General features: G+C 46.8%; 1 protein-coding gene and 1 long non-coding RNA gene across 2 annotated transcripts in view; both read right to left on the bottom strand.

The window, feature by feature from the left end:
* Casq2 (calsequestrin 2) overlaps positions 1-8,708 on the bottom strand; it is a 71,627-nt gene extending 62,919 nt beyond the window's left edge. Inside the window, exon 1 of the mRNA XM_050157529.1 lies at positions 8,245-8,708. Coding sequence (XP_050013486.1) covers positions 8,245-8,478 — 234 coding nt within the window. The 5' untranslated portion in view covers positions 8,479-8,708. The remainder of the gene's footprint in view (positions 1-8,244) is intronic.
* Positions 8,709-9,256: 548 nt separating this feature from the next.
* LOC126510859 (uncharacterized) lies at positions 9,257-13,602 on the bottom strand. The gene is made up of 3 exons (XR_007594535.1): positions 13,467-13,602; positions 12,885-13,019; positions 9,257-9,755 (listed from the first exon to the last, which is right to left on the bottom strand). It is a non-coding gene; the product is annotated as an uncharacterized lncRNA (long non-coding RNA).
* Between the last annotated feature and the right edge of the window lie 1,136 nt (positions 13,603-14,738).

Below are 14,738 nucleotides of genomic sequence, written 5' to 3'. Positions count from 1 at the left end.
CACACACACACACACACACACACACACACAGAGAGAGAGAGAGAGAGAGAGAGAGAGAGAGAGAGAGAGAGAGAAAGAGATGAATAAAGATAATAAACCCTTAAACTTGAAAATAATGTTTAAAAGAAGAAGGTACTTTGTCCAGAATGAGAAAATTTTCACATAAAAAAGTAAATTCAGGAAGCTGCCAAGATGGTTCAACCTGTTTTAAAGGCATTTGCCACCAAGTAGAGAAACAATGCCCAGAATGTAGCTTCTGGCTTCTTCTCACATAGCATAGTGTATATACACAAGTAAATAAATACTTGTAAAAAATGATAGTGTCTTAATGTCCTCTTTGACCAATCCTAATTAAAGCAGAATCTTGGACATGAAATGTGGTCATTTTTATTTTTTAAGTTCTTTAAGTGTTAGCTAAGAACTACTGAAATAGGCTAACATGTTGGAAGATTCCGGAGAGAGTTGAGGGCTCCTCTTTGGACAAGAATAGTTGTATTCCACAGAGGTGAATTCCTTTCTCTGCAACTGGAATAGCAGAACAGGCATCAACTTCTGCACAGGTTTTTTTTTTTTTATAATACTCAGAATACTTATTTGCTTGCATTTGTTTTTTTTTTTAATCCAATGAGTTCAAAGTTGGTTGATCTTACAGATGTCGTGTGAGTAGGTGAATCTTTGGGCTTTCTCTGGATCAATTAAAGAGTAAAAACCCATGAGTTCAAGCCCTCTGGCTTCCAATTGTCTGCTTTTCTCAAACTTCCTTATTTGCATGCAAGGATGGGCATATAAAAATGACCATTTTTTTAGAGTGCATAACTGTGTTTTGGCTACTTTTCTATTGCTGTGACAAAATGACCAAGGCAACAAAAGAAAGCATTTAATTTGAAGCTCATGGCTCCAGAGGATCACAGTCCATGACCATGATGATGGGTGAACATGACAGCAGGCAGGGAAGGTGATGTAACTGAGAGTTTGCATACTGTGGCAATAACCATGAAACAGAGATAGACAACTGGAATGACACGAGTTTTTGAAATCTCAAAGCCCACCCCCAACAACACACTTCCCCCCCCCTAAACGTCACACTTCCAAATCCTTCCCAAACAGTTCCACCAACTTGGACATGCACATATATGCATGCAAATATATGAGACATGCACAGGGTTGGGGGGGGAATGTTTTGATTCAAACCTCCACAACCTGTGAGACCTATCAATGATGCTAGGTGCATTGCAGTGCGTGAAGAAGCTGTAGTTACACCAAGCTAGAGATTTTCCATCAACATACAGATCAAATGGGGACTTAGATTCATTCCTTTGAAGTAGCTCAACTGTGAGGGATACTGAAGACTGAGAAATGACCTGGGAGATACATCTAAGAGCTTTTGAACCCCACTAGGTCCTCTACTTACACGTTATGGTTATTTAATTTGGGTTTTTGTGGGACTCCTGACAACAGGAGTGAGAGTGTCTCTGACTCTCTTGCCTGCTCTTGAGACCCTTTTCCTCCTGCTGGGTTGCCTCATCTGGCCTTGATATGAGGGTTTGGGCCTAGTCTTATCACATCTTGTTATACCATGCTCAGTTGATATCCCTGGGAGGCCCATTCTTTTCTGAAAGTAAGTGGAGGGGCAGTGGATCTAGGGGAGATGAGAGGTAGTGGTGGGAACTGGGAGAAATAGAAGGGGGGGAACTGTGTTCAGGATGCATTGTATGAGAGAAGAATAAGTAAAAAGAAAAAAAAAAGACCTGCAGAAGACTGGGATCCACATCCATCCCATTCTGGTATTGCCCATGAATCATGGAACTAGCTTCCCCTTTCCCCACAGAGTCTCATGGGAAATTGTGCTAGAATTGCCACATTAAACAATAGTAGACAGTAGCCCGTGTTGCAGTACTAGAGAATCAGCCATCACCATAGTTTTTCTTGTTCTAAAATAGGCTACTTCTAAAAATTATAGGTAGTATACCATTTAATGTCCCTTTACTGTCATGAGAGACACCATGCAGATACTACAGTAACGGCAAACACAGTTTCTCAAAGGGTGATGTCTTTTTTAAATTATTTTTATTGAGCTATAGATTTTTTTCTCCGCTCTTCTCCTTTCTTCTCTCCTCTTTTTCTGTCCTCTTCCATGGTCCCCAGCCTCCCAATTTACTCAGGAGATCTTGTCTTTTGTCTTTTTCTACTTCCCATGTAGTTTAGATCCATGTATGTCTCTCTTAGGGTCCTCATTGTTGCCTAGGTTCTCTGGGATTGTGATTTGCAGGCTGATTTTTCTTTGCCTTATATCTAAAAATCACTTATGAGTGAGTACATATGATATTTGTCTTTTTGGGTCTGGGTTACCTCACTCAATATGATGTTTCTTAGATCCATCCATTTGCCCGCAAATTTCAAGATGTCATTATTTTTTTCTGCTTTGTAGTACTCCTTTGTGTAAATTTTTCCATTTATTCTTCCATATTTTCCCTATTCATTCTTTGGTTGAAGGGCATTTAGGCTGTTTCTGGCTATGACAAACAATGCTGCTATGAACATAGTTGAACACATATCCTTGTGGTATGATTGAGCATCCTTTGGGTATATACCCAAAAGTGGTATTGTTGGGTCTTGAGGTTGTTTCCTAATATTCTGAGAAATCACCATATTGATATCCAAAGGAACTGTACCAGTTTGCACTCCCACTAGCAATGGAGGAGTGTTCCCTTTGCTCCACATTCTCTCCAGCATAAGTTGTCATCAGTGTTTTTGATCTTGGCCATTCTTACAGGTGTAAGATGGGATCTCAGAGTTGTTTTGATTTGTATTTCTCTGATGGCTAAGGATGTTGAGCATTTATCAAAGGGTGATTTCTTAAGCAGTAAGCACCAGTGTGTTCTCAGAAGGGATGCTGAAGAGCAGCCCAAACCTTAGATCCCAGAAATAGTCTGTCAGGAAACCACCAAAGCAAATAGTCAACCCAATGTTTGACCACTTAAATGATGAGGTCTTTGTGCCAAAACCTTAGGTTGCTTACCAGTCCAAGGGACCCAGTTCACCCAAAACAAATGGACCAGTCCTGACTGTTCATGATGAGAAAACATTGGTCCTTCATCACCTGCCCACCCCCCATTCATTTTGTCACACTAACTATCTGCTGAGAGCAATAAACATTGGCCATATGGATGGAGATGTCTATCCAGGCATCCACAGTGCTCATTTTCATGTTCTAAAGCATCCATTGCCTGTGAAATCCCTGGGCTATCCCACCACTTAACAACTGAATTGTGGGTTGGTCTGTTGTTGCTCCCCACCTTCCATCCCTACCGCACAGGACACAGCCCACAAAGCTGCAGCTCTCTTGATTTATGTTGACATCACAATAGGAAAATGGGGGAAGAGCATAGATAAATCATTATGAAAGAAAAAAAAATATGTGAGTGGAAAATAATTTTTTTTAAAAAATCAATGCCATTATGAATTTTCAAACTGAACATGGTGGCATACACCATCAACTCCAGCACTCAGGAGGTAGAGATAGGCATATCTCTGTTAATTTGGGGCCAGCCTGGTCTACATAGAGAGTTCTAGGGCACTCAGAGCTATAAACTGAGACTCTATCTCGAACGAAAAAAAAAAAAAGAAACCAATAAATGTTCATTAAAACTTTGAAAATCTAAACAAATTAATTTTTAAAAACAGTTTTAAAATTGTGCTAGGCTCTAAAAAATAGGAAAACGACTTTTTGAAATGTGTATCACTATGCCATGGAACACTGCGCTGGTGCTGACATTATGTTTATGAACATGAAACTGTTTAGTGGCATAGAAAAAGGCAGGAAACTGTAAATCTGTAACTCTGGCTGCAAATGCATGTTTAGACATAGGGAAAAAACTGCAAACATGTCAGAATACCAACCGTGCTTGCTTGGCCATGATGGGTTTTATGACATCCTTCATCTACCTCTTTCTTTTTATAATTTGAATTTCTAAGGAAGCTATGCTACATGGTTAATGAGGGGACCGGGCGGGGAAGTGAACCTACCATGAAGGACATGTAACCATTCTCGTGGGAGAGAAGATGCTCCAAGAGAACCTGTGGCTCCTCCCTTTGGCTGTCAGACAGTTGAAACAAAGAGCCCCAAGAAACTGGGATTTCCCCAGGGGTCTCAGGCTGGCGAAGGGAAAACATTGAAGTCTGCTGTCAGTCAGGGGAGGCTCCTCGGTCCCAGGAGAAGATCTCCCACAGTTCTGACAACCACAGGCAGGACAGGCTGGGACTCAGACAGTGATGACAGGTAGTGACACACCCTGACCCAGACTGCTCAGCTATGAACACCTCTTGCCTTTTATTTAAACCTAAACCTCATGTCAGGACCCAAACATGGACTTCAGGGACACTGAATTACTCTTTTCAAAGTGGACAGAATAAATAAATATCCCTTTCCTCTCTTCATTATTGCTTGTCTCTTTTATTGGACCCGTGAGAATGTGGTTGAGCCTAGGTTGTTAACAGCTTTCAGGGCCAAGGCTCTGACCCCAACAACCCCAGGAAGAGCCACATCTATGAAATGAGGTGTTCAGAAGAATTTGGAAGATTACTGGGGTTCTTTCACGCTCTGGCATTTCATCCACCCAACAAACATGTATAGACACCCATGTATCACGGTGCACCAGGTGTGTAGTGGCCCAAGGGAGCCCTGGGGAGTTAGACTCAGAATGGAAAGGAAAATTCAGCTTCAGGCTCCTGGCTGCATTTTACTTGCCCCTTTCCTATGAATTATTTAATGGCCACATTGCCTCTTATCCTATCAAAACTTCACTCTCTCCACAAGGTTCAGACTCTGCCAAGGGGAGGGGTCAGGGTGCTGCTGCTAATGCCTTTGAGGGACTGTCTTCCAGAGGCACTTCTCCAAGGAGGAATAGAAACCTTATTCTAAGGCAGTCAGGCCCATGGACAATCTTTAGGGGAGAACTCAGAGCAGATATTTAAGAGCCCTCAGATGCTTCCTCTCTCTCTGCCCCTTCCTCCCTTTTTGTTTTGCCTGGGAAATTCTCACTCACTTCCTGGACCAGTTCTGCCCTGTCATACTTCCCATGTACCAACACAAAGACAACAGGGTATTTTTCTTTTTCTGGGCATGCTCAGAAAGCCTTACACAGCAATCCCCTCTTTCCTATAGTCTCCTCTAAGCTAGATAAGAGCCATACCGTTGGCAAATACCAGAAATAAATGATTTTCAGTCTAAAGTGTATGCCATTCTGAGTACTGGGATGAAATGTTACGCTGTTCCATCCTGCCCATGAAGTGAGAGTCTTTTCTTCATTTAGGGTTCCCATGTCATGTATGCTACCTGCCCATTAGTCACTTCAAAGCCTTCTCAGAAAGTCAGGGCAACTCTTGGTCTTGGTCTGTACAGTGCTTAAAGTCAAGTAACACTTCTTTACATACCAGAGGCCTCAAGGGCAAGAGGGCTGATGCTGGCACAGGATAGGCTAGAGAGAGGCTGCAAGTTCTCAACAATTAAGGAACAAGGAAAGGGGTGTGCACAGCGTAGTGTGGTAGTGCACACACACGGCATTGCTGGAACTGTACTGTGGGTGTGCACAGTGAAGTATGGTAGTGTACACACACAGCATTGCTGGAACTGGACTATGGGTGTGCACAGTACAGTATGGTAGTGCACACTCACAGAATTGCTGGAACTGGACTATGGGTGTGCAAGGGCAGTATGGTAGTGCACACTCACAGCATTGCTGGAACTCTACTGTGGGTGTGCACAGTGAAGTGTGGTAGTGCACACACAGCATTTCTGGAACTGGACTATGAGTGTGCAAGGGCAGTATGGGAGTGCACACTCACAGCATTGCTGGAACTGGACTATTTTTTTCTTAGTTGTAGTCATCTTTCCGTGCGCCTAACTTCTAAATTAAACTTTACCATAGGCAAGAAGATACCTATCAGGAGAATCGTACTATGAAGATGTCACATATCTGTGACCCCAGCACTCAGGAGGCAAGGCCCGTGAATTGCCAAGTGCAAAGGAGAGCCCGGGCCTGCATCAAACACACATTCTAATAGACAGACTCAGGAGCTGTAGCCTGGCCTCTTGCCACTTCTGAGACTTGCCCCCTGGGCTCAGCACTTCTCAGCCCAGGTGTCACTCAGCTGGGACCCTCAGGCCAGGCCTGGGACTGGTAACTCTGTTCTGGGAAGGTGCTTGACAGGATCCTGCACAGGGCAGCCAGCGGCATCCTTCACGCCCACCTGATGCCAGGAGGACGCCGTGGGGGCTGTGGGAGCTCAGACTGCCTCACACAAATGAGCAAGTGCCAGTGGGCAACTTGGCCTTTGGGGGTCTCCTCCTGGGTGCAGGCTGGAAAGAGTGCCCGTACTGGCTTCACACTGTGACTGAGGACTAAGTCAGCTAACACACACAAAGGGCTCTCAGCAGTCCCCCCACCCAGCAAGTGTTCCATTAGCCATCGTCCTTATTGGCTCTCCCACACCCCAAGGGTTTCTTTATCTTCACATTTGTATAAACGAGAAACTGAAGCTCCGAGAAATAGTTATCAGCCCCGGCTCGCATGCGCAGTGGGCAAAGCTAGAACTTACACCACCGAATTCCTGGCAACCATTCCCATCTTCCCTTTCTTCTAGTTTTCCCTGAGAAACATCAGGCTAGAGCCCATGCTCAGCTTCCCTTTACCAACCTCCGCTACTCAGCACCCTCACAGGAAAGGTATCTGGAATGACGGGACCCCAAGGCCGTTCCTTCTTAGGATTTTTCCTTGGGACCCCAGAACCAAGTATACACACGGGACATACTTGCAGTAATGTGTCAAAATGTGCTATTTAATAAGGCAGGTATTTAAAACTGGTCGTCACTGTGCCCTGGCCATGGAGGGGTTCTTCTGAGTCTGGCTTTAACTAGTCAGGTGTGAGCTTGCCGAATCGACTCTGTGTGACTTCGCTGTTGTAGCTGAGAAGGACAGTTGTAATGCATCCATTTCACCGGCTAAGCAGCAGGTGCACTCTGGGACTGTTCTTCTTCCAGCCTGTGACATTCCCCAGTTCTACAGAGGGACAGAGCCGCCACCCTCGGCCCAGGGTGGGTGGTGCCTGGGAAGACCGTGATGGCTGTGGAGGTTTGTTAAAGCACTAGCACTCTCCGCTGATCAGGAGGCTCTTCCAACTCTCAAATGCTTTCTCCGTCGTTTAATGTTATTTTGATATATTTGTGTGGCTTTGCTGGATTTTATTATAGTCATTTTTTTTTCTGAGACTTTCAATCTCCCTGGTTTTTATGTGGTGAATTTGTTAATCGTATTGTTTGATTAGCCTGAGTATCCCGAAACTACTGCCTGGTTAATTCTCAAGCAGTCCTTCCCGTAGCCGTGTGTGGAGCTGGCTTCGGGGACTAAGAAGGACTCTCGGCAGCATGGGTATTCTTGAAGTGTCGGTGCCCTTTAGCTGTCCAGGAGGAGAGGCCGAGGCAATGGCAAAGGATTAGAAATGCCACCGGCCCCGTGCCAGGTGACCAGTAGGTCATGGAATACAGATAAAATAAGAAATGACTTCAGCGGGGGCCCCAAACTCACATCAAGAACTTTCTGAGAAAAGAAAACAAAACTGCCTGTTGATGAATGCGCAGCCCAGAAAGCCACACATCCACACTCTAGAGTCCACCTAGCTGCTCTCCCCCTGGGCAAGGTCAAAGGACCTGGCTTCTCTAGGATCCAGGGCAGAGTGTGGGGAAAAGCACGGGGACTTGGCACTGAATGAATTCACAAGAAATCCCTCAGTTCCCTTAAGCCAAGGGCTAACAACAGCTGGGACATTTTGAAAATGGTCAGGTGAGACTCGAGCCCCTGACACATCAGGACACGTGAAGAAAGACCTTTAACTCAGTTGCCTGGAGCGTGGCCTCTGGGCCTCCCATCTTGCTGCCCTGCTCTGATTCTGCAAGTCTGCATGAACGAGCCCCTGCTCTTTGTCCTCAGCAATGCTCACCCAGCTCCCTGGATAAAGGGGAGTCAGTGTGCAGCCCCTCACTCCCTTCCACCTTAAGAGTCTGTCCACTTCTGCAGAAAGAATGGAACAAAACAAAACGCAAAACAAACCTCTTCTTCTACGTGAGACTACTTACTCCACACGAGACCTCTGGACGTATTCTCCATGCCCTTGTTCCCACATCCCTGTGAAATGCCACACGGGCTCTCGTGCTCACTCAGACAGGTGGCCGCTGGCCCACTCACTCACCTCCAGGACTATCTCCTTCAGCTGGAACTGCTTCTGTGCCACCTTGTCTGACGACACCGGCTCGTGGTAATAGAGGCACAGCACCTCGTACTTCTTTAACATCTGCTTGAAGCTCTTCTCGGAAAGGCTGACCACTCGGTCCTTCCCATCGTACGTGGGGAAGTTCAGCCCCTCTTCTGCCCTGCTGAAGTACAGCAGATAAACCCCCACCAGGAGCAGGAGAGTTCTCTTCATTGGGGAAAAGGCTTGTTTCTCTCTCCCGAGACTCAAAATAATGGGAGATGGGATGGAAGCCTCCTGGAGGTTTTGTTGAGCCCAGCACAGAGCAAAGAGGCTGATCTCACCTCCTTGGGTCCTGCAGCTGTGTAGTCTTGGGCTCAGGACAGACTGTGGAGGCTTAACGCACACATGCGCAAAGAGAAAGAGCCTGGCAGGAGGCTGGGAGGCCAAGCCCTAGATACCTTGCATAGCTCTCCCAGCCTCTGTCTCATTAAGAACTCCATTTTTAGGATGCAGTTGTTTCAGGCTAAAAATAAATCATGCAATGAATAATAATAAAATAAGTCAGATATGACACTGTTGAGGGATTTGTCCATACAGCGTTACAGTGTTCAGTGGTGGAGGGGCAGCAGGTGGGGGGGGGCAAGAATAAAGATACTGAATGCCAATGAAATAAGGGGGGGGGCAAAGGCCAAAGAAGAGAAGGAAGCTCATGGGGGTGGGTGGGAGGATGAGAAGAGAAAGCAAGAGATGGTGCCAATAAGAACATCGAGAAGTTAGGACATTAAAAATGCAACTTTTAGAGATGCTCAGTTCCAGGGCAACCACGCAGCCTGCACTGTCTCACTGAGAGAGCACACACACACACACACACACACACACACACACACACACACATGCACACATGCATGCACATGCACACACACACATGTGCGCACGCACACACACCACACGCACACGCACACACGTACCTTTCTAGGTCCTCTTGGAATCTCAGTCCTGGCAACACCATGTCCACATGTCCTTGCCAGTCAGGGACATAGAAACATGCTTTCCTACTAACCCAAGACACAAAAGACCAGTTCGTTTTTCCTTTCCAGGTCCCATGGCTGGGGGCTGCCAGAGGCAAGAGAACTGGTAATTATTTTAAAGTCACTTTTAAAAAGTTTTTGGTCTCCACGGGAACATTCATGGGTTTTTCTGCCAAGGTCCTGCCATTTTCTTTCCCTTTCCCTTTCCCTCTCCCCTCCCTCACCGACCCCTCCACCTCACCCCCTCCACATCTCCACCTTCATTAACTTTTAAGGCATGGCTTTGCCCTGTTTTTCATCAGCGACAGGCTGTTCCGGGAGTTTATCCAAGTTGGGACAGATCAGAGTCGAAATCTCCACTCTGCCTTCTTAGTGGCTGGTGGACTCCAGAGCTTCATGCATCCTCCCCGAGGCTCAGATCCCCGCTGTTTAAAATGGGGAAGACTGCAACTGTAGGGTTCAGAACACAGACGGAAGAGCCTGGTGAAAAACAGCCATTGTATGTGATTCCTTCTCACTGGAGTGGGTGGAACGTGGTTTATTACAATAATTTCTCTACTTCTAATACTGTTTGTGAAGCTTATCTGGTCCGTTCTCACGCTGGCCACTGTGCAGGCCTGATCCCTGCTCTTGAGCTGATTGGGGTTGAGCGCTGGAACGTGGAAGGTGGGTCTGGGATCAGAGCTGTCAAAGACTCCACATTGTGGAAGTCAGGGCTCTGGGCTGTGTGGCTTCTCGTTCAGCAGTTTCCCTACCCGTACCCCTTTAGGTGGCTCTTTGGTGCTTTTTTCTGGTCAGATAATGGTTCTGTTATGCTCTTCAGAGGGGATAATGGTGCTTAGGAGTCTGGCCAATGTTTATCTTCTTTGCGCTAGAAAGCCAGTCACCGGCACCTTTCCCAGCGGCTGGAAGACAAAGCTAATCCCAGTGCTGACTGTACTGAGGCCTTCTGCTGCCTCAGAAGCTCTGATGAGCCTCACTTTCATGTCCAGGAGACCAGGACTTTGGGGGAGCTCAGCACGGATAACCCTGACTTATTGTCCTTCCTAGGAGCTCAGTCCTTCCCGGGGCATTGTCTCTGTGCTGTTTAAAGGGAGCGTTGTCAACAACAGTCCTTGGCAAGCCTGCGAGATTCCTCCTTCCTTAGAAAAGATTCTTCCTTCCTTGTCTTTTTGAGGTCAGCGTTGCAAACTGTTCCCAGCTGTCTAAATCTCCCTGGGTTACCTTTATTTAGAAGTCGCTCTACTTTTCTCAGTAAGTAACTTTTTCTTTTCTTTCCCCTCGTTTTCATTTCTACCCCTGTCACTTTGAAACATTTAACATCAGAGTCTTTGCATTTTGCATTGACTTGTTATCAAACTTGGGCGTAGTAAGCCGTGTCCCAAGTCAGACCAGCATCCATCTCAATAAAACAATTAAAAGCGTCAAATTAACAGAGCAGGAAACATCTATTCAATTCATGCACATTGGGAAAAGGGACAACGAGGTGCACTGACCTCTTCAAGTCTGTCTTTAGGGTTCTGAGGTGAGCCTGAAACTTAAAAGGGGACCCAAGAGCCAAGGATATACCATCTAAGCAGCCCCAGGGTATCTCCATTTAAAGGCGTGACCTTTAAATGGAGGTGAGAATGTATGTGTTTGAAAAGATAGAACAATCTGAATGAGAAAGGTAATGTTGGCATGTGTGCATGCACGTGTGTATGTGTGCAGGGGAACTGTGTGAAAATCTGCGGGAGGCGAGCTGCCTCTCAGGCTGTTGCCCTTCCTTCCTAGCAGAAAATTCCTGGGGAAATTCCCATTTTTTTGGGGGGGGGGGAGCACTGTTTCACAGATGGAGAGCCACAGAATTTCTCTAGAATGTTTTCATTTCTGCCAAGTCCACTACAGACATGCAATAACAGAACTACAAGGGCAGAGAGAGAATTGTTTTGTTTTTTAAATTGACTTTAGACTTCAAGTCTGGCTTCCGGTTGGTGGCTCCAGTAAGAAGGTCCTGTCAACAGGGGACTCTGTGTGGGACCTGCCAGCCCACCCGAGCATGCAGTTTCTGACATACCTGTGATGCTGAGGGTCCGTGTGTACCCACTAGTGGGTGGAAATGGGGAAGGCAAACTTGTGCCCACCAATTAGGGAGCAGCATGTTTTCCTGGCTGGCAGTTTGCTGTGGCAGCTGTCTCTCCCCAGCCTTTGTTTTCCTGGGGTCGCCTCTGGTTTCATTCCCCACCAGACCTATGGGTTTTTATGAACGTGGTGCTGCATCCACCTGTGTGCCTCAGGTCAGCTGTCTCAGTCCTGATCAAACCAGTGTGGCCCACACTTCCAGGTCTGTGTGGATCTGCTGTAACCGATGGGTTGTATATACAATTAATGGACATTTTTCAGTTTCACTGCATTTGTGTTTGAACAAGAAGTAGAAAACAAACAAATACAGATAAATGTTCCTTGTCATAGTGTGATACAAGCCCTTTGTAAGTGGATTTTTCTGTCCCGCCAGACAGTTTCCAAAGAGACACAGAGACTTAATTATAAATGCTCAGCCAATAGCCCAGGTTTATTACCAGCTAATGCTTAATTTTTAAATTAACCCATATTTCTTACCTATGCTCTGCCATATGGCTCAGCACCTTTTCTCAGTATGGCAAGTTCTCCTATCTGAGTCTTCTCATAAGTCTCAGACTCCTTCTCTTCTTCCTTGTACTCTCTTTTTGTCTGCAAGTTCCGCCTCATGTTATCCTGTCCAGCTATTGGCCAGTCAGCTTCTTTATTAACCCAAACACCATGACATATATTCACAGAGTGTAAAGGGATAGTCTACAGCCCTTGGCTTTCTCGCAATTTCTACCTGTCTCTGTGAGCCAGCACATCTAGGATCCCCTGACCTCACCCCTTTCCACTTGTTCCTTGAAAGGTGGCAGATGATCTCAAGAGCGTGGTTCAGGCTAATCTGTACAGTAATTCAGTTCTCAAGTAAACTGGGACTCGAAGCCATGGTGTGTTCTTTACTGGTCAATCACACAGATTTTTCCAGAGCATCTCCTACATGCCATGTTTTTGGGTACAGGGTGTAGAAACACTATAAACCTGAATTCACGAATTTACATCTTTGGAGAGAGAGAGAGAGAGAGAGAGAATATGCATGTGCACTTATATCATACAATATATTACATAGGGAAATATGCTCTCAAGAACAGTTAAGACAAAAGAAGAGACAATGACAACATGCTAGTTGTTGGAAGAAAAAAACTGGGGGGAGGCAGAGGCAGGATTGCTGCAGTTTCAAGACCATCTTGGTCTACACAATGAGTTCCAGGCCAGGGGGACAGAAAAAGACCCTCTCTCTCTCANTACAGTTTTTATGGCAAGAAAGAAAAAAAGAAGGAAGGAAGAAAGAAAAAGAAAGAAAGAAAGTCCCCCCCCTTTTTTTTTAACCAGAGTGAGGGCCAGAGTCTGTGCCCAGGCAGCCCCAGAGGCCTATGGCTGGTCACTTGCCCTCAGCAGGCCGGTTAAGAGACATTAGTGAAAAGTGGAGAAAGGTTAACTCAATGTGGCCATGCCAGAAGAGAAGTAAGAGGGTCTGGGAACTCCCTCGTGCATCTTTGGGGTTCTCACCTGTGGGGTTAAAGGGAGGTCAAGAGCTGTGCGTGATCAAAGGGCGGTCCAGTTCACCGTGGACAGATGGATCCAGCAGCGCTTGTCTCCTGTCTCTCCTGACAAGTGATCTCGTCAGCGTGGTGGGAAATCTTCCTGGGAGACAAGTTACCCCTCAGGTAACATCGGGGCTTTAACCGTGCCCTCTGCCCAACCCCCCAGAAGAGAAGTAAGAGGGTCTGAGATTGCTATGGAAATTCCAATGACTTGGGGTCCAGTGTCTCAATAGTCTGGTAGGCAGAGGAAGGAAGGCACAGGGGTGTCTCTCTGGAATCTCTCCATTCCCTCAAGGGCAGTTACACAGTGTGCGTAGTCGCTGCCAGAGCAGATAGCTGAAGTGTATATGTGTGTTTGAGGAGGAGTGGGGCTGAAGTCTGGAAAAAAGAGCGCAGGGGGCCCAGGGGCCAGCCTCACTCTCCACCTGCAGCCTCTCTCCAGCTCAAGTGCCCCCCCACACACACCCCGTGTCAACAGTCAACCTTACAGACTGTTTTATCCTTTCAAACACAGACGTTGTCATCTACATTTAAAAGTCACACCTACATGCAAAGGCATAGGTCAGCTCCCCTTTCCCCTCCTTGGCTCTCAGTTTCCAAGTTGTGAAAATTAACATCAGACATAGCTCTCCCGTGGCCCTCTTCTGGCTCTAAAGTTTTCCTCTTAGTTCTGAGAGTTCCTGGATGTAGGACAGGCCTCGGGCTTCTCCGGGGCTAGACTTTAGGAGGGGCGGCCTGCATTCCTTCTGGAGGGGGTTTTAGAGGGCTCTGGACCCAGGACAAGCCCAAGCTTGCCTCTCTCCACGGGGAATTCCCACTGCCTCCACAGCGCTCTTCTTTGACTAAAATACTCCACCCAGTGGACAAAGCCGAACATGGCATCTTTCTTTGTGTTTGCCTTAGGCGCGTCCTGGGGCAGCTCACTGCCGCCCTAGGGGAGAGCGGACACTGGTGTCCAGATCTCGGTGTTGCGGGGGACTTTGCCACCCAGGGTTGGGAGCTGTCGAAGCCCTCCTTTTCCCAGAGCTCTGAATGTCAGGGGCTCCTTGGGAGCCTTTCCACCTCACCAGCATCTGGAAACTTCCGAACAGAATCAAGAACAGAGAGAGCAGCAGTAGGCTGACAAGCCCCAAGGCTCCACTAGCGTGACTCTGTTCCCTGTTTTTGACAAATGTCACTTCCTTGGGGAGGGTGCCAGCCTAGACTGGGGCTGCCATTCACTCCCCGACACGTGGCGCTTCTCCTTGGAAACACCCCTCCCTCTGGAGTTCCTATCTTCTTAGATGGGTCTGAAGGTTATTGGATCAGCAAACATCTGTTACCAGCATTCTCATAACTAGCCTGGGCCCGGAGCAGAGCTCAGTAACTCCGTATTAAATAGTATTGGGGAGTCACTCTGTGCCCGGCCTTTTCAAAGGTACTGCAGGTTTATTCCTTTGAGCAACTCTAGGAAGATGGCAATTTTACTCCTCCCATTTCACAGGTGGACAAACTGAGGTCAGAGAGGTTAAGTACATTGCTTAAGGTCACATGGCTAGTACCGGTAGAACTGGGATTTGAGCCCGGCTGGGGAAGTCTTGCGCCTGTCTCCCACCACGTGTAACCACCAGTTTTCTCAGAGGTCCCGTTTCACTTACAGAAGCCAAGAATTGCTACAGAGCTGTAGCTGGCTGCCCACACAGAGACGGCTCCATGGAAGAGACTCTGGTTTCACACTCAAGCAGATAAGCTCCCTTGTTGTTGAGAATACAGGAAAGAGGGAGAGGCTGTCCAATTAGAATTACTGCTGTGATGAGTACCATGACCAAAAACAACTCAG

This window comes from Alexandromys fortis, unplaced genomic scaffold (assembly GCF_014885135.2).
Source record: "Alexandromys fortis isolate MF-2015 unplaced genomic scaffold, M_Fortis_MF-2015_v1.1 scaffold_78, whole genome shotgun sequence".
NCBI lineage: Eukaryota > Metazoa > Chordata > Mammalia > Rodentia > Cricetidae > Alexandromys > Alexandromys fortis.
The sequence above is the reverse complement of the archived record's forward strand: the minus strand, read 5'-3'. Positions and strand labels throughout refer to the sequence as shown.